Source organism: Calliphora vicina, chromosome 2, assembly GCF_958450345.1.
Source record: "Calliphora vicina chromosome 2, idCalVici1.1, whole genome shotgun sequence".
Classification (NCBI taxonomy): Eukaryota; Metazoa; Arthropoda; class Insecta; order Diptera; family Calliphoridae; genus Calliphora; species Calliphora vicina.
In genome coordinates, this window is record NC_088781.1 from 44,001,222 (window position 1) to 44,021,879 (window position 20,658).

Genomic DNA, 20,658 nt, shown 5'->3' on the forward strand with positions numbered 1-20,658 from the left:
GTATGTAATGGCATCACGTGAGAACGGCTGGAGCGATTTGGCTAATTTTTTTTTATTCGATTCGAAATTTTCAGAAGATGGTTTGTAAAGAAAACAAAATTTTAAATTCCTGGTAAAACTCGGAAATTTGTTTTTTTGAGTCCAGTGAACTGTAATAAAAAAGCTCCCTAAAGTATGCAACAAATTTAGATATTTTATTTGCAAATAAATAGGAACATGCAGGTGTATGTGGGTTGGAGAAACTTGAAATGCTACCGGGCGAAGCCGGGGGTCAACTAGTTATTAAATAAAACATTTGTTTAGTTAAATTTTTTGTATAAAGTTTTTTTTTTATTTGTTATAGTATTTGTTTAATAAACAAGACTTTATATAAAATACATTATTTAAGTAAATATTTGTATTAAGTGTTTTTAAATATGTTTTTTTTTATTTTGTAAATGTTGATATTTGGGTTCAGGATTTGGAATAGGCAATGTTTTGGGAGGAAATGGTAAGGGATATATGGCATGAGGATTAAGGGAAAATGTAAATAACAATAGGAAAAAGGATTAAAGGATAAGGATGTGGGAATGAGGATGAGGATTGGGTATAAAAGGATTTGAGGTAAAGGATTTTGGTTTAAGGATGTATAAGGTTTGTTTATACTATATAGCCCATTTAATATCTAATATTATGTTTGATATATTAATATCAACTTACACCCAAAGAATATACATACAAACGTAATATAACATAATTTTTTGTTTGTTTATAAAAAACCCTGATTTTTTAACTCATTAAAATTATTTGTATATGTTTTATTTTAATATCACTAACAAAACTTATTTGTAAATTATACAAGGAAATGTGTAAAGACAAATATAGGAAGGAAGTAACTACAGATAACAGAATAAATGAAAATTCAAGTGGTTAAGTAGGGAAAAATGGAAAAGATCACAGTTTTAGTATATTTAATTTCACAAAGTCGGGCAATTTTATAATGAAATGAAAAATGGTTTGATCTTTCAATAATTTGGTTTAACAAAATGCAAAGATGTAAAAAATTTTATTAAAACATGATTCGATTTTTGCTTTAAAATTAATATTCATACTTCCTTCCCAACTTTAAACACATTTTCTTTATAAATTTTGTCTAACTACAACTAAAATAACTAAAATTAAACTATTTTAAAGAAATTTCAGAACAAATCATATAAAAATTAATTAAAAATATGCCAATTTAATAAATTAAAAGCACGTAAAAAAAATATAGAAAAAAAAACTTAATTAACTAGACCTCTTAGGTGTGTTCCTAGCCTAAAATATAAGTATGTACTTAAATACCTAGAAAAACAAATAAAAGTAAATATGTATGTATTACAAATGACTAAACTACTAAGTACTTATGTATGTATTTTATGTACAATACAATTTAATTTATAATACACGCTCGCCCAGTGAAGGAGAACGCTGTATGAGCAATGAACCCGCCTTGGTTAAGGGTTCCTTAAACGATTTTGTGCCAATGTCTGTTATAAGGGGTGTATGTGTAGTAGGACCAGGAGAAGCTTTAGAGAATGAAGATTTCTTGTAAAAGTTCAGCAGAGATTTCTGAGCTAAACCATGTGGTGAAGCATCGGGCACTAGACGTCTGAGGAGACCAGCAATACAGCCCCAGGGGAAGGTCCTTTAAGTAGGGAAAGAGAGATAATTTATAAGTAAATTGTGATTTGTTTTACAATTTTAATATAATTACCATTTGAAGGAGAGTAGTAGTTTAATGTAACCAGGAATAATGGCAATCTTTTGATTCTTTTGAATGGCACTAATGACACGATCAGCTACTTCATTGGCATTGAGAGTGGGAACCCAGCTGTAAAGGAGAGAAAATATGTTTAAGTATATGAGTAATTAATAAATGAAACAGATAATTAAAAAAACATTTCAGTAAAATTATATGTCTTTTAATGTTTAAATCTTGTTATTTATTTTAGTGTATTATTAAGGATATTCGGAATAATCATAGATATCATAGATCGGTCCATAATTAGTCATAGTTTCCATATAATGCCCTCTTCCGAAAATCTCTTTAACGAGCATAAATCTCTTAAAAATGTTGGTATAAACACAAAATTCAATAAAAAATAACTTCCATATAGACATAAATTACACGACCTAATTTCATGGCGATAGGTCCATAATTAGTCATAGCTCCCATATAATGCCCTCTTCCGAAAATAATTCACGAAAATAAGTTATAGTGTAGGGTATTATATGGTCGAACTTTGCCGAACATACTTCCTCGCTTGTTTTTTATCTGCTTACAACTTTTTTATAAGTAAAGCAGATGCAAAAAATAAAAAAAATCCGAATTTTCATACTAATGCTATTAAATTTCTCAACAACTGCTAAACCGATTTTAATGAAATTAAAACTGTAGAAAAATTTAAGAAGATTTCTGTCCATCAAAAAAAAATTCTAAAATATCTCTATCGGTTCAAAAGTTACAGAGTTTTGGCCGATGAAAAACGATAATGAGCCACTGTGCGCCTATTGCTCACCGAAGCTTATGGTGATTGTGCTTCATCGATTTCATCGTGCTAGAAGGTTGGTGCTGTTCAGAAATGGTGAAGACAATGACTGACCAAGAACTGGAGACATTATTCCATGAAGATTGTTGCCAAACTCAACAAAAGCTTGCAAAATCATTGGGAGCTACTCAAACAGCCATTTCAAAATGTTTGCAGCAGATTCATCCAAAAGCAGAGAAATTGGTTACCATACGAATTGATGCCGAGAGATCTTCAAAACCGAATTTGAAATCCGATTAACCAGCCGAATCGACACCAATGCCAAATATCCATGGCGCTAAAGTAATGCTCTGTATTTGGTGAGACCAAAACGGGTTCTATCTATTATGAGCAGCTGAAATCTGACCAGACCATCACAGGGAGTCTGTACCGAACACAACTAATTCGTTTGAAGCGAGAATTAACCGAAAAATGCCAAGAATGTATGTATAGCCAGATAAAACACTGTAATTTTCCATCATGACAACGCTAGGCCACATGTTGCAATACCTGTTAAAAACTATTTAGAATGAAGTGGTTGGGAAGTTTTGTCTCATCCGCATTCTATACCAGACCTTGCCTCATCTGACTACTTTTTGTTTCGATCGATGCAGAACGCTCTTTCTGTGATCCGTTATTGGCTTGATTCGTTCTTGGCCTCAAAAGATGAGCAGTTCTTTTGGCTCCAAATTTATATGTTGCAAGAAAGATGAGAAAATGTCATAGCTAACAATGGCCAATACTTTAAATACATTTCTATTGTACAAATGTTTCAAAATAAAAGGTAATCCTTTGAAAAAATTTCGCAGTTTTAAGTCGTACACACTTTTTTTTAAAAACAATTGGAATTTCACAAACATTAGCGTAAAATAAAATCACAAAAATTGTCAATCTACAAAATATCCTGTTTAACTTTACAAAAAAGTGTAAATTTCTCAAAGCAAAAAAAAGAGCTTATTTAAAACAAGTAAGAGAGCTATATTCGGCTGTGCCGAATTTTATATACCCTTCACGGAAATATACTTTAAAATAAAAATTTTAAATATTTTTAGGTAAACAAAATTTAATTTTTTTTCCAGTTGTTTTTGAAATTTTTTTTTTTTAAATTTTAAAAATTTAGTGAAAAAAAATTTTGGTGAAAAATTATATATACTGGAGCGGATTATGTTCGCTTTGAGGGCTGCTGTGGTATTTGGCTAAAAAAAAAAACCACAAGAAAAAGTCAAATCGCATGATCAGTTCACATCACCTCCACGTGAGATGAAAATGTCCTCAAATCTATTATGCGGAATGCCCAATGTCCTATGTTCAACATAGTCTCCTTTGAGCTGTTCAACGTTTCTCCAATTTTTTTTATCCTTTCCAAAAAATAAGATTTGTTGAGGTCATCAAAATAGTTATTTTTTTCATCGTTGTCAAATCAAATCTCTTTCCGCAGAGACATTTCTTAAGGAAATAGTCATTTGGGGCTAAATCCGACAAATAGGGCGGAATATGGAGCATTTCATGGATTTTTGCCATGGAAACTGCACATGTATGCACTCGATTGTGAGCAAACGCGACAGCCATCTTACGGAAAGCTTTTTCATACCCAGGTGATCATTCAAAATTGAAACCACTTGGTCATGTGAGATGCCTATCTCTCGGACTTTCAATCTCCGATCGGTCAACACCATATCGAGAATTTTTTCAATTGTTTTGGATGTAGAGTCCTTGACTGGATGTCCAGAACATTCGGCATCTTTCATGCTTGTACGACCACAACGAAATTCAGTAAACCACTTTTTTATCATTGAAATTGATGGTGCAGAGTTCCCATAGTATTTATCAAGCTTGTTTCTCCTCAAGTCACGAGATAGTCTTCTATCAATGCTGTCAAGCACAAACTAATTGACTCAGGTTGCTCAAATTTTGACAGGAGCAGTGCTACTCTTTCAGTTAAGAGCCGGGAAATTCGTAACATGGTGTTCATATCATTAAATTCAGGCCAAAAGGATGTTAGTAATCATCGACCTATAGCGGTCGCCGTTGACGGTGATAGCTTGGCCAACGTTGTTCTCATGAAATATGGACCGATGCCAGACCAATGTTCACACCGAACATTGACTTTTTCGGGATGCATTGGACGCTCTTGGATCCCATGTGGATTGGTATCGTCCCAAATTCAACAATTTTGTATGTTAACGTACCCATTCGTCCAGGAATTGGCCTTAACGTAAAATTTGAGAAGCGCGTGGAACGTTGCGCTATCAGAAAACTCATTTTCATAAAACAATTTTATTATTTACATGTTATTGAACACTCATGTTATTGAGCACATGGTGATTTGGCAAAATAAACTGAATTAATGACAGTCAATTCGAAAGATATAGCTTCAACAATATGACCTCTATCAACTGTCAAAGTTTGGATGTCTCCCTTGAAAGACGTTTTATGTATGGATGAGGTTATAAAAATACTCTATTTCACAAATAAATGATTTTGATGAAAAATAAATGATTTTTCTACTAAAATGTGAGATGCTTAACATTCTGCCCAGACGAATATAATACGTTTAGCTTATTCTAAATGAACTTGTTTGATCATCAAGTCATTAATTTAATATTTATCTATACAAATTATAAAAAACAATATTTCATAAATTAATTACCGTGCATTAACATCATCAAACATGCCAGTCTGTTGTATAAAGAATGGACACACACAGGTTGTTTGGATATTTGTATGACCAAGGACTTCAAGTTCTAAACGTAAAGCTTCATCGAAGCCCACCTTTAAATAGAGAAAGAGAGATAGAGAAAAAACAATAAATTAATAACAAAATGGTAGAAAAAAAAACATGTAAAATCAAGTGATTGCAAAATCTCTAAACAAAATTCTTAAACAGATAAATATTTAAAACAGAAACCACAGTTTTACTTACAGCTGCAAATTTACTGGCACAATAGTCGACCAATTTGGTAATGCCTACATGACCAGCTAATGAAGCAATGGTGGCAATATGACCACGATCGTTCTCAATCATTTTGGGTAGAAAAGCTTTGGTAGTCTGAAAAGTGATGTAAAAAAACAAACAAAAAAAAAATTAAATAGAAATAAATACGCAAGCAAGGTTAACTAGAATTTGCTATGATATGTATTGCAAAATACTAAAAAGTTCGTTAGAGCATGTTTAAATGTTTTCAACTAACATTTAGCTACTTAGTGAACAAATAATGTTGAATTTTGAAAACTTACCCAAAAGTGTGCCATTACATTTACATTGAACGAACGTTCAATTAAATGATCAGGGGTATCAAGTAAATGTAGACCCGACACAACACCAGCATTATTGATCAGCAATGAAACCTGTTGAAAATAAAATACAAAAAAAACAAGAACCGTTTCTATTAGCTTCTAGGTTTATTAACAAACAAATAAATAAATAAAATTTTAAAAATACATATTACAAAATGTTCATGATTTATTCCATAATATAAGAATATTTTTGTTTAAACATAAAACACACCACACTAATGGTAATAATAATAATGTTGAAATCTAACACCTTGATTGATGTTTTAGGGGCATTTTTGTTTAAATTTTGTGTCTATTTTTTGGCTAAATAAAAAAATTTGTTGCAAATAATTGAAAGATTTAAAACTACAAACTTGTTAATTGAATTGCTTAATAAAAAAACACAAGAATTTGTGGCCAAAAAGTTTATGTCGATTTTGGAGTACCAGAAGTTGTTTGGTTTTTTAGAATGTTGCAACATTTTCATGCCACCAAATTGTATGGCTACATTATTTTGGGGGTTTTGATTAATGTTGAGATACTGCTGCTCAGCATGGAAATATATTAAAATGAATGCAACCCCACGATTTTTGTTTGCATGCAGTTTTGATTTAAATCTTATATTTTAATGTAGTTATTCACAAAGTTATTCAAAAATATAAACAAATACAACCTGTCATATTTTGCAATTTGTATTTAAACAATAGTGACTTTTATGTTTAAATATTAGAAAGAATATTGACATCTGTTGCTGGCATAAAGTAATTGTGTGTCAATCTTCATTATTTACTCTCATTCTTCTTATATGTATAGACTTTATATAGAAAAGAGTAACGTTACTGTGTGACTGGCTGATTCACCTAAGGACACACAATTTGCACTTTGTGTTCCTATCTTCCCACATAGATTCAATAAGAAGGGATTTTTGGAAATTCGACAAAAATACACATCTACTTAAAAAATAAGCAGACAGGTGCGTGGTACTTTTTTGAAATTCCAACCCTTTAGCGGGTAAAAATTATATTAAGGCACTTTTTAGGTCCCCTCTTTGAAAACAATTAACATTTACATATGTACATTTTAAATCGTATTCATTACTTATATAAAAATACCAAATATAAATTTGGTACTTTTTGGAACTTTTAAAAATTGTATATACTTTTGGTACTTTCTTCATTAAATGTGTTTTCTATAAATTGATTATGAATTCTCACTAAGATACTGAAAATTATTTGAGTAAAATTTGTATCATATCAATGCGCTATGGCAGAATTTCCAAATTTTGCGACAAAAAGTCGATTATCACGTTCTATTGCCAACATATTGGAAAGAAAAAATAGATACAAATAATGATAGTTGACAACCCATAATTAGGCATAAAATGCTGATAATAAATAAATATATTCTAATTCATTTTGTTAATTGTGAAGCAGTATAATTTTATTAAATAAATATTCTTTTAATAAAATAAATCTTTGAATATGGAATCTATTAATCGAGGTGTGTATTTTTAACTGTTGTAAAGATATTTCGTAAATGTTTGTATTTAGAACTTATATTGATGTTTTTACTGGGTCATCTTTTTTGTGAAATTGTGAATAGTGTTATTGTCTTTAGTGGAGTAGAACTCCCGTGGATAACAACCTTTAATAGAGTTTCCCAGTTGTTCGTGGGAAACTAGGGTTTAATGCTATGTAAATTTTTTTTGCAAAAGGTAAGTTCATATGGGAGCCCCACGAAAAAATTGACAGGACTTTCGTAATTTCCTTATGGAGTGTCTAGCTTGTCGGGAAATAGTTTTTGCCGCTACTTGGGGTTTTTCGACCATAGTGCAATGGGGAGAAAAAAGTACGGAAAGGGGTAAAAAGGAAAAAAACTCGATTGCGAAGTTTTATATTTGCTCAATCCGGGTAAACAGATTGGCACTTTTTTAAAACATATTTTATTCTTAAGCGCTATGAGTCGTTTGAGACATATCTTTGTCAAAAAAATGTTTGCCAAAATTTAGCTAAATTGAGATGGAAAAGAAAAATTGGTACTTTTTCATTTAGTACTCTTTTAATATATTAAATTATTTATCTTATATACATAATATTTTGCTGATATGCTTCTGAATATAGACAAAAATAAATGTCTTAATGGTATTAAAGGGTGATTTGTTCATTCTTCTTTTAAATTTTCTGTAATAATTAAACTAGAATCAGGAAATCAGACATAGATGATCCTGAATATTTATGACTTAAAACTGGCATCTCTTTTGAACACGGTTTTTGTTTTTAAAATCTTATATTTCATTTTGAAGGGTACATTCCCACTTAGTTTTTGAACATTATAGTGTAAACAACAAAGTTTTTTTTTTTGCTTCAAAAATTAAAAATTTGGGTAGTTGCGGGAAGTTTTGCTTTACATCTTTAATTATAAAAAAGTACCGCTGATTGCTCATCAAAGCTTATGGTGAATGTGTGTCATCGGCTTCAAAGTGCGAGAGATTTTTTTCGGTTCAGAAGTGGTGATTTTAACACGGAAGACAACGATCGTCCAAAAAAGTTAGAAGACCAAGAATTGGAGGCATTATGAGCTTGCAAAATCATTGGCAGCTACTCAAGCATCAATTTTAAAATGTTTGGGAGCAGCAGGATTCATCCAAAAGCAGAAAAATTGGGTACCATGCGAATTGAAACCGAGAGACCTTGAAAGCCAATTTTGCATGTCTGAAATGATGACTGAACGCTATAAAAGAAAATCATTTTTGCACCGAATCATATCTTGCGATGAAAACTGGATCCATTAAAATAACCGCAGACGTAAGAGATCGTATGTGAAGCCCGGTCAACCTGCCAAATCGACACCAAAGCCAAATATCCATGGAGCTGAGGGAATGTGCTCTGTATTTGGTGGGAGCTGAAATTTCACCAGACAATTAGCTGATTGGTTTGAAGCGAGCATTGGCCGAAAATCGCCCAGAATATACAGCCATCATAACAAAGCTCGACCACATATTGCAATTCCTGCTAAAAAGTATTTAAAATGAAGTGGTTGGGAAGTTACCCTAACCCGCTTTATATTGCAGACCGTATCCAGTCCGACTAATATTTTTTTCGATCGATGCTGAACACTTTGTCTTTGGGAATCCATATGTTGCCAGAAAGATGGGAAAATGTCATATGTAACAATGGCCAATACATTGAAAAAATTTTTATTGTTCAAATGTTTCAAAATAAAAGCTGAAAATTTAAAAAAATCCCGTATTTGTAAGTCAAACACCCAATATCACTACAATATAGATGACAAAAGCATATATCATTATAAATCCTTAGGGCTATATCGAAATTCAGTTATTAAAAATGTTTTTATTTAATTACTTAATTACTTAAACACTTATTAATGTTAATTTCTAAACATATGCCATTATTTTCATCCTCCACTACTGAGCGTTAATACATTATTCATAAACGTGTCTAAGAAATTAGAAGGTAAACTTAATTCAAGTATAACTGCTCAACTTGCAAGTAAATGAAATAAATTAACTGCAATTGTAGAAATTTAACAAAATAATTATTAAAGGTTATAGCGAATTTAAATGTACTCTACTAAAAGGATTTTTAGAATTAAATTATCTTGAAAAGTCTTACTAAGGTACCATCCTTATGTAGTTACAATACTAAGTAGTACATTTACAAGAGTTCATTTCCTTTTGTAAATTTCACCTCTATATTGACTTTTACTCCTGTGCCTACAAAAAAAAACTGTTATAAAAAGTTGTATATTTACAAGAGTATGTTTTTTATTCTAAAGTTCACCTCTATTTTCAATTTTACTCCTGCGTGTACAAAAAGACATGGTATATAAAGTATTACATTATATATTAATTCCTGTTGTTCCTATAAGGAGCATAGGGCCGTAAAGTATTACATTAACAAGAGTTTATTTGTTATTGTAAATTTCTCTTCTATGCTGACTTTTTCTTCTAAACATACAAAAAACCTGCATTACAAAGTACTACATTTACAAGTGTTCGTTTTTAAACAAATTTTAGCTCAACAGAATCAACAGATTGTTAATAGCAACAATAGTTGACATTGCCCTTCTGCGACTTTTAAGTACATATTTCTTGATTTGAACATTAGGGTTGCCCCTTTTTTGCACTTTTTGCATTCCCGATGCTCTCCGTCATCTAGAAACCATCTAAAAATGCTGAAAATTTTATCAAAAAGGGGAAGTATAAAGAGGTTACACATTATATTTAAAGTTTTGAGTTTTTAGGTCCAAGTTGCAATACTAAATTTAAATGAGAAAAATGGAATATTTTTCAAAATTAATTTTTTTAAATATTGAAACTTAAAATAAAATGTGCATCCTCTAAACATTATAAGAATTTGCAAACATTTTCAGTATTTGGTTGTTAGATGACGCAGAACAGTTTTTGAACATTGGGTGTCTAGAAATCCAAAAAAGTACAACATAAGGTCAACTCTAATATCAAATTAGTAGAAAATTCAAAGAATTAACCCTTTCTCATTAGTATTGTGTTGCCTACCACCTTTATTCTCTTCAAATGCCTACGATAGGGTATAATTAAAAACTATGTATGATTTTAAAATGAGTGTCATGTTTTCAAGCAACCACTTACATGCCTGCACTTGAGGCGATGATCTCTTTTTAAGTGCCTCCTCTATATGTCATCAACTCGTGACATGCAACAATTTGAAAATTTTAACTTATTAAATACATACTTTTTGTCTTATATTTAATAAACCTTACTTAAAAATTTAATAATATACAAACAACTTTAACTATTTCGCATTTGGATTTGTTTTTTTAATTTTATAAATTTTGCAATTTCATATGTTTGGCTTGTTGTACACTTGAAACATGTTGCAAGTTGTATACTTTTTTTAGTACTTTTTGTTGTTTGCTATTGCTACTATATGTGTGTTAATAGTTGTTGTTAATGAAATTAACAAGTTAAATTTACAAAATAATAAACAATATTGCTGTGGTCATTGACTACTTTATTTAGCCTTTTTAATATGTTTGTTTTTTTGTGTTAAATAAATATTTGAAACAATTTTTAAAAGTTTTATTTCAAGAAATTTTTAAATGCTAAGTACTAGTTTATTTAGTTGCAAAATATTTGTGATAAATGTCATGTGAATAGTAAATATTGCTTAGAGTTAAACAAATTGTAGGTAGGTTTGTATTAATGGGCATATTGATTAAATATTTTATTGATTTTTATATTCAATTGCAATTCAGGCATTTATAAAGTTCTTTACATTGTTTATTTGCTAACAATTCAGGGAATTGATTTTATAAAATACCAGTACTTTTAATAAAAATTACGTTGTGAGCTGATAAAAAAGGCAATACCAAATTGTTTCAATAAAATGCTTGATCAAAGTGTTCTTCAGAAATATGAGAGATTTAATACGTCTTTGAGTTTCACACCCAAGTGCTCACAAAATTCAATAAGGACCTAATGATTGAGAAAAATCCTGGAACTGGATATAAAGAAAGGCTCTAGAGAAGTTCAAAATGTATTGTTTATCCAGAAAAATAATTAATCTTGAACTTTTATCATGAAAATTAATTTGGTCAGGTTTAACACCCAACAATTTAAGCACTAAAAATAATTATAAGACACATAATTTTAAGGTTTTGGAAATTCGCATTTTAAAAGCGTGAAAATTACATATGTTGGATATGGTTGATAACATAATTGGATATCTAACATATTCTCTCTAATTTTCGTATTAACATAGTTTCCTCCTAAATTGATTTCTACAACTAAATGTCTTATGATAAAGATTTTTACCTTTTATTTATTTTAATGATACTTATTGATCCATTCTAATATAATAAACATTTGTAATTTGATCTCTAGGTTAGAAAAGAATAAAAAAATGGGACATAATAAAATAAAAAAAAACTTTTTGACTTTTTTCAAAATGGGCTCATTTTTTTTCTCAAAATAAATCTTAGATCTTTTCCTTGAATACGATTTTGGTCTCTTAGTGGGATCCGAGTGGGATATTTATCAAAATAAATGTTTTGTAACTTAAGACATACAATTTTTTTTTTTAAATTGGCACTTTTTTTGCTCAAAAGAAAGCTTAGGTCTATTACTTTAAGAGGTCTTTGGTCGCTTAGTGGGATGACCAAGATATACAATTTTTGATTATTTTTTTGGCAAAACCAAAAACTTTTTTGGCTTTTTTTTTCATTTTTTTTTTGCTCAAAAGAAAGCTATTCCTTTAAGAGCTTTTTGGTCCCTTAGTGGGATGCGAGTAGGATATACATATCACGCATTTGCTGCAACAACGTCATAACTCAAAATCCGGGTGTTTTTAACTGAGTAATACAAAATATGCGCCGTTCTTTAGTCTTTCATATAGTTTTATCAGTTTTATTTGACAAGTAAAAATATGGATTAAATACAGATTAGAAAGATATTAGTATCTACTATTTAAATCAGGTTTTATTTCAGAAATCTCATGACTTCTTGAAAATTTATATAAGAAATAGTAAAATGTCATAAAACAGTCTAAGTTTTTCTCGAAACGACTTTTTTTTTGAATTATGACGTTGTTGCAGCAAATGAGGAATATGTCAAAATACATGTTTTAACTCAAAAATTATCTTGAGTTAGTCCCCATCCATAATGTGAAACATTTGCTGCAAAACATTTGAGTTTGTTGATGAAAGGGGAGTTTGTTGAGTATGTCATCCACTTATTCGTTCTGTACAGAAATGTTAAAAACTGAAAAGCAAAACTTCACTGTGTGGACACGAATGCTGTTTCAAAAGAGAATTTAAAAACGTAAAAATCCTAAGGTGGACATATATCAAGGGATAGGGAATTTTGTCTAGTTTTCAAAAATTTATAAAACTTTTGACAATTAAAAAATGCGTGGAAACTTTTTTGAAAAATATGACAAAAAAATGCTTTTTATTGAGTTTTTGCAAAGATAAACATTTTTCAAATTGAAATTAAATTTTTATTTATGAATATTTTTTAATGAAATTTTACAATTATACAGATTTTTCTATTGAAAATGGAAAAATAAAAAAGAAATTTTTTTTGTATCAACAATTTTCAAATTCGTTTTCATTTAAAATATTTAATATAAAGTTTAGCTATTCAAAAAGTATAAGTTTCTAGTTCATCTTCTAAGAAATTTTTTGGATAACTTAAAAAGAAAAAAAGTACTTTTTGGAATACTTTTTTGAAAAATATGACAAAAAAAATGCTTTTTATTGCGTTTTTGCAAAGATGAAAATTTTTCAAATTGAAATTAAATTTTTATTTATGAATATTTTTTAATGAAATTTTACAATCATATAGATTTTTCTATTGAAAAAGGAAAAATAAATACAAATTTTGAATATTTTAATCAAAAATCTCGCAATTCCCATAAAAGTGTTGATAAATCCCAAAAATGGTATTTTTTAGTTTTGTAACTATAATATCCATACCAGAGGCGGAGTTATTGGAACCCTTTACAAAATAATTAAAAACATATTTGGCCATCCAAAATGGGTTACTATATTTTGATAACGACTATGCAATTTGAGAATTTTTGACCTAAAATTGAATTTTACATACAAAATAAAAGTTTCTTGGATGGACCTGGTCCCCTCGGTGTCAACAATTTTCAAATATGTTTTCATTTAAAATATTTAATGTAAAGTTTTCTATTCAAAAAGTATAAATTTTGAGTAAATCTTGTAAGAAATTTTTTGGATAACTTAAAGAGGAAAAAAAGTACGTTTTTCCCAAAAACTAGAGAATTTTTTTTTTTTTCAAAATTTTTAAATTCAAATGCATATAACTTTGGGGTCGGTCAACAAGTTCCCTAATTTCATCAGACCACATTACATTGTAGTACCGATAGAACAGAGAAACGCAGCCCACAGCTCGGTGCTCCAGCGTATCAATAGAGTTGGATACCCTACAGTCACCAATAATCACATTCGCCTTCTCCTGTACTCTGTCGAGAAGCTCCAAAATAGACTTAGAAGCACCAGTCCATAAATGGGAGCTGTATTCCATTTTCGCTCGGGAATAGGTTGTGTAAATAGTGGGGATATCAGATGGAGTGAAGTAATTAATATTCAAATGCATATAACTTTGGATTCGGCTACGATTTTTAAACAATTATTTTTTTGTTTGAATATACATTTGCTGTTTACCGGGATATATTTGTACCCGCTGTTGTCTAAACACTAGATTAGGATGGGTAAAAATGTTGAAAATTTAATTTTCAAATGCTAATATCTCCTATGTTTTTTGTAGTGCTTATGAGTAGATTCTAAAAAAAGGGACCATTTTGAAAAAAAGTTTCTGATTTTGAAAAAACAAATTTTTATATTTTTTTAAAATTTATTAAAAAATTATGGTGTGCTTCATGAGTAGATTCTAAAAAAAGGGCCCATTTTGAAAAAAAAGTCAAAAATGTTTTTGATTTCGGAAAAAAAATTTAAAATTTTTTTTATTTTTTTTTTTAAATTTATTAAAAAATATTGAAGAAATATCTAAACTATTTTGGTAAGAACAATAGGTAATAAGTTATATGGATGAGAAAAAAAACCCCTCTAACTCAGAGAGTTCTTCACCGATCTTGTTGAAAAATTGTGTCTATCCAATAGAACTAACCTTGGAGCAAATTTCATCCCGATCGGAAGACATTGATTTCAAAAGTTTGTTCACAAGACAAGAAATCCCCCATATATATGTAATTGTTTTAAATCGGAACACAGACGAAGAAATAGGATCGTTTTAAAAATTTAACATATCCGGGGTGTCCCACTTTGGGGACCCCTGGCCGCACCAGCTTAAACTCGACAACACTTCTTCTTTTACAACCATTTATTTCTCAATCTGCCACACTTTTTTCAATTGCATATTGCTGTTGAAACATTGCAGTTCCTTTAAGGGTTAAATTATTTCCATTAACAAGTTTGTGTCTTAACACTTTTGTTTTTCAGCTAATGAGATTTTAACATTTGTTAAATACTAAAGGATGCAGATGCAAAAATACGATTAAACTCTTACAAGTTTTTTAAATTTAATTAATAGTGCAACATAAACGAGCTGATAAGAAATAAACACCAAAGATTTAATCTCTCAGTGACTTGAAAAAGAAGATCAATTTTAAATTGTTTTGCCAGATAAAACATGATGACAAGAGACTGCGTGTTTTAAAAGAACCATCTACAATTTAACATGGTTTAGTATAAAGAAACTAAAAAGAAAGTTATAGGTCAAGGTTGTTAAGGTTTAATGTTATTTTGAAACCGGAAAACCAAATTCATTATAAATTATAAACATTTTTTTTTAAATAAATATCAGTAGGATAGGCCTGCCAGTATTATTAATTGCGTGCTTATTAAATAGGTACATAGTTTTTAAAGTTAAAGTTTATTTTTTTTGTAGAAATCTACATATCATGGTGATTTTGACATTTTTCATGCTAACATGGTTTTCATGTTTTCTTGTGAATGATAATAAACATACATTAAATATGTTTATTATTATTATTTTTTTTTTTATTTGAATTTTTCTTTATAAATTGTGGCATTTTGTTATTTAAGTTTTGAAGTACACACAGGTAATTAAATGAACAATATAACCAAAAATTTAATAATCATAACAACAAGTCGAGTGTAACATGTAACAATTTTGAACTCATAAAAAAGGTTTCCTAAGAAACTATTTAAAAAAAAAGATAATAGTAATAATAATAGCAATACTTACATCACCAACTTCATGTCTGATAACTTCCGCTGCCCGATAGACTTCTTCTTTTTTGGAAATATCTACAACATAACCTTTGCAGTAGCCACCACATTCTTCCACCATTTTAACGGTTTCATTGATGCCTGTTTTGTAGATTTAATAATATATTTAAATAACTTTACTTGAGAGTTTAACAATATTGTCTAAATACCTTGTTTATTTATATCCCAGATTATCACTTTGGTGCCCATTTTACCCAAACGCATGGACAAAAGTCTACCCAAACCACTGCCTCCTCCTGTTATTAAGGCAATATCGCCGCCCAACTCCTTTTCGGGATAGCCAAATGCTAAATAATACAAGTCCTGTAATGAAATAAAAAAGAAAGATTTTTTTTAATATAAAATATTGTTTTTTTAAACAGTCAATTAAATTTAATTAATGAATTCATTTATTAAAGATAATTGTATAAATTAATGACAAAAATTCGGGTTTTTTGTTTAGACGACAAAATCTTTAAGTAAACAAATAAATAATCGAGTACTTGCAATTAATTTAAACAACTTTTTAGTAATGAAATGTTCAAATTAAGCTACTACTTTGAAATATTTTTTTTGAAACAAAACATTAATACAAGAATAAATAAATATTTTAAAACCACATTTAATGATCTTGCGTTTGTTTTATTTTAAAGTGGGCGTATTGAAAAAGTTGCTTTCAGTATAGGATGTTTAAAGAAGTGAGGTTTAATGCTAGACATGCTACACCATTTTTATATACAAATCAAATAGGTTGAGGGAAGGAGGAAAGAGGGAGTAGTGTCTATGGACATTCGATTTGAACTTTCCTGCATTGAAAATGAGCGAATTTTCCCTGTAATGTGTTGTGCGGTCCACTGGCCAATCAACCACAAGGGGATGTGTTCTGAAAAACGTGTATTACGTAAAACTTTGTGCGTATCAGGAACAAGTTCCCTAATTTCATCAGAACACATTGCTTTGTAGTACCGATAGAACAGTGAAACACAGCCCACATTTCCTCGGTGCTCCAGTGAATCAATCGATATCACCTTCGCCCGCTCCTGTACGCGGTCGAGAAGCTCCAAAATAGACTTAAAAGCACCAGTCCATACATGGGAGGTGTATTCCATTTTCGCTTGGATATAGGTGGTGTAAATAGTGAGGAGATCAGATGGAGTGAAGTAATTCCTACACGGTTTCAGAAAGCCGAGACACTTGGATGCTTCTTTCGACATTTGAAAAATTTCTTTAGAACGGCGGACATCACATTGTATTCTCCTGGCCAAAACTAGACGAGACTTTAGACGATAATATAGGCGAGACTATAGATAATATAAACTAAACTATATGCGATACTAGAGACGAGATTATGGACGAGACTACAGACGAGATTATAGACGAGAACACAGACGAGACTTTAGATGAAAGTATAGACGAGACTATAGATGAGACTTTAGAGGATAATATAGACGAGACTTTAGATAATATAGACGGAACTATAGACGAGATTATGGACGAGACGAGACTATAGACGAGACTATAGACGAGACTATAGACGAGACTTTAGATGAAAATATAGGCGAGAGTATAGACGAGACTTTAGATGAAAATATAGGCTAGAATATTGACGAGATTCTTGAAGAGACTTTAGACGAGACCATAGACGAGGCCATAGACGAGGCTATAGACGAGACTATAGACGAGACTATAGATGGTACTTTAGACGATAATATAGATGAGACTATAGACGAGAATACAGACGAAACTATAGACGAGGCTATAGACGAGACTATAGACGAGACTATAGATGGGACTTTTGACGATAATATAGACGAGACTATAGACGAGACTTTAGACGATAATATAGGCGAGAATATTGACGAGATTAAAGAAGAGACTTGAGACGAGACTATAGACGAGACTTTAGACGAGACTATAGACGAGACTATAGACGAGACTATAGACGAGACTATAGACGAGACTATAGACGAGACTATAGACGAGACTATAGACGAGACTATAGACGAGACTATAGACGAGACTATAGACGAGACTATAGACGAGACTATAGACGAGACTATAGACGAGACTATAGACGAGACTATAGACGAGACTATAGACGAGACTATAGACGAGACTATAGACGAGACTATTGACGAGACTATAGACGAGACTATAGACGAGACTATAGACGAGACTATAGACGAGACTATAGATGAGATTTTAGATGAAAATATTGGCGAGACTATGAGATTATAGAAGAGACTATAGACGAGACTATAGACGAGACTATAGACGAGACTATAGACGAGACTATAGACGAGACTATAGACGAGACTATAGACGAGACTATAGATGAGACTATAGACGAGACTATAGACGAGACTATAGACGAGACTATAGACGAGACTATAGACGAGACTATAGACGAGACTATAGACGAGACTATAGACGAGACTATAGACGAGACTATAGACGAGACTATAGACGAGACTATAGACGAGACTATAGACGAGACTATAGACGAGACTATAGACGAGACTATAGACGAGACTATAGATGAGACTATAGATGAGATTTTAGATGAAAATATTGGCGAGACTATGAGATTATAGAAGAGACTTTAGACGAAACCATAGACTAGACCATAGACGAGGCTACAGACGAGACTTTAGACGATAATATAGGCGAGAATATAGACGAGATTATATAAGAGTCTTGAGACGATAATATAGACGAGACTTTAGATGAAAATATAGGCGAGACTATAGACGAGATAGTCTCTCTATAGTCTCATCTATATTATCTAAAGTCTCTTTTATATTATCGTCTAAAGTCTCGTCTGTAGCCTCGTCTATGGTCTCGTCTATGGTCTAATCTATGGTTTCGTCTAAAGTCTCTTCTATAGTCTCCCCTATATTTTTATCTAAAGTCACGTCTATAGGCTCGTCTAAAGTCTGATGTATTGTCTCGTCTATATTATCGTCTCAAGTCTCATCTAAGAAGAGACTTTAGACGAAACCATAGACTAGACCATAGACGAGACCATTGACGAGGCTATATACGAGACTAAAGATGAAAACTTTAGACGATAATATAGAAGAGACTTTGATAATATAGAGGAGACTATAGACGAGACTATAGAGAGACTGTAGACGAGATCATATACGAAACTTTAGATGAAACTATATACGAGACTATAGACGGGAATATAGACAAGGCTATAGATGAGACTATAGACGAGATTGTAAACGAGACTATAGATGAAACTATTGACGAAACTTTAGACAAGACTATTGACTAGACTATAGACTAGAAAATAGATGACAATATAGACGAGAATATAGACAAAATATCCAAATACTTTAATAAATCTTAAACAACTTCCACTTTTTCAGTAGCAGCTCCTAGAAATAACATTGTAGTTCTATTGTACCAACATTTAAATAATTTTCTCATTTAGCTGTCCATGACGGAGTATTTGAGATATGTGCTATTCATGTCACAAGAACCCGATTAAGGAATCTTTCATATTTTGCCTAATTGCCTCAATCTCCTACAGTCTAGGTCTATAACTGTAAGAATATAATTTAGAATAGAATTTATTTAATGAGATCCCATCTATAACAACTGCAATGTCTTAGACAGCTCATTATAAATCGAGAGAAGTTATTACCGACACCAAAAGCAATAAGTTTTGACAAAAGAGCACCATGCTACACTCTATCGAATGATTTGGAAATATCTAGACCAATCACTTTACTTTCGCCAACAAGGTGAATGGAACGACAACATTTTTCCCATAGGAAGGCTAAGTCTCCCGTAGAGAATCCTCTACCAATTCCATACTGCCTGTCGCTTAGTAGATTGTTGAATTCTAAATATTTCACAAGATGTTAGTTAACCATACTCTCCATAACGTTGGAAAGTGCAGAACAAATTGTTGATTGAAATTTTCAAATAAAATTTAATTATATAGTCGGAATAAAAATATAATGACAGCTTCTTATTTTAAGTTACCAGGTGCGAGTTTTGGAACTATGCACTGCATGAAAAGAGTTTTGCAATTAACTTTTGTACAAATAGCAAGTTTTGTTTCCTGAAAATTATTTTAGTCGAATCTACTTCCCGGTCTAAGGATAATTATATAAAAAATGCTATTAAAATGTGGATTCAGCATTAAATGAAAAAAACTTCAAATTCTTAAACCTTATTTTCTTAAAAATTGTTATTTTCTTCATCCTTCACGTTTTCTTCTTCCGAAGCATCGCCTCGCCGCTGCTGTTCAAAATATGTTTCTTTGTTTTCTTAAGTATTTGTAATTTTTATTGTCTTAAAAAAATTCAAGCATTTACAGTAAATCCACTTTTCTGTCCAAGTTTTTTTTTGTGACCGATAAGCAATTATGTAAGCCAATCAAATTACAATAAAATGTAAATCACCCCTAATTTTAAATTGACATTTTATGTCAATCTAGTCCAAAATACTCTCAAAATATATATATTATTTTGTCAAAAGCTAAATGACACATTGACATAATTGTCCTTCACTCTTCATAGCTCAACTAAATTCCACAATTATTTACGGCAAAACATATTGCTGGCAATAAATTATTCAAGACAATTGGAAAACAACCCAGACAAAAACCAAGTAAATAAATCGTAAAAGAAAAAGAAAACACAAGCTTTACTTTACCACTTTTTTATTTTATTAACTCATTTACATAATTTTTTAAATAAGAGCAAATTTATTTTGGATGGCAATAAAAAAATTGTAAAAAAAAACTTGACCCTGAAAATGTTTGTTTATATTTTATTACAACCTGTTTGCTTTTGACTGTCTTTTATTTTGAAAAAGAGCAGATGAAAGCAAAAACCAAGCAACCAGGCAGCTAGACTTACTTGTGTCTTAATAATTTTTCTTTTCAAAATCAGCGCACTGACAGCTGAACCTGGAGATTGTTGGCATAGATTTGAAGTTTTTCAGTTTTATTTTTATAGGAAGTTTATTAAATTTTTAGTGCTTGTTTAAATATGTGTTAGCATATCGTATCATCGTTTTTAATGCAAGTGCA

General features: G+C 30.7%; 1 protein-coding gene across 1 annotated transcript in view; it reads right to left on the reverse strand.

Moving 5' to 3' along the window:
- Positions 1 to 294: 294 nt before the first annotated feature.
- The window catches only part of LOC135952142 (estradiol 17-beta-dehydrogenase 11), a 58,978-nt gene continuing 38,614 nt past the window's right edge, over positions 295 to 20,658 (reverse strand). The window contains exons 2-8 of the mRNA XM_065501946.1: positions 15,776 to 15,929; positions 15,583 to 15,707; positions 5,787 to 5,897; positions 5,473 to 5,598; positions 5,200 to 5,321; positions 1,736 to 1,852; positions 295 to 1,666 (exon numbers count right to left, since the gene is read on the reverse strand). Coding sequence (XP_065358018.1) covers positions 1,417 to 1,666; positions 1,736 to 1,852; positions 5,200 to 5,321; positions 5,473 to 5,598; positions 5,787 to 5,897; positions 15,583 to 15,707; positions 15,776 to 15,929 — 1,005 coding nt within the window. The 3' untranslated portion in view covers positions 295 to 1,416. The remainder of the gene's footprint in view (positions 1,667 to 1,735; positions 1,853 to 5,199; positions 5,322 to 5,472; positions 5,599 to 5,786; positions 5,898 to 15,582; positions 15,708 to 15,775; positions 15,930 to 20,658) is intronic.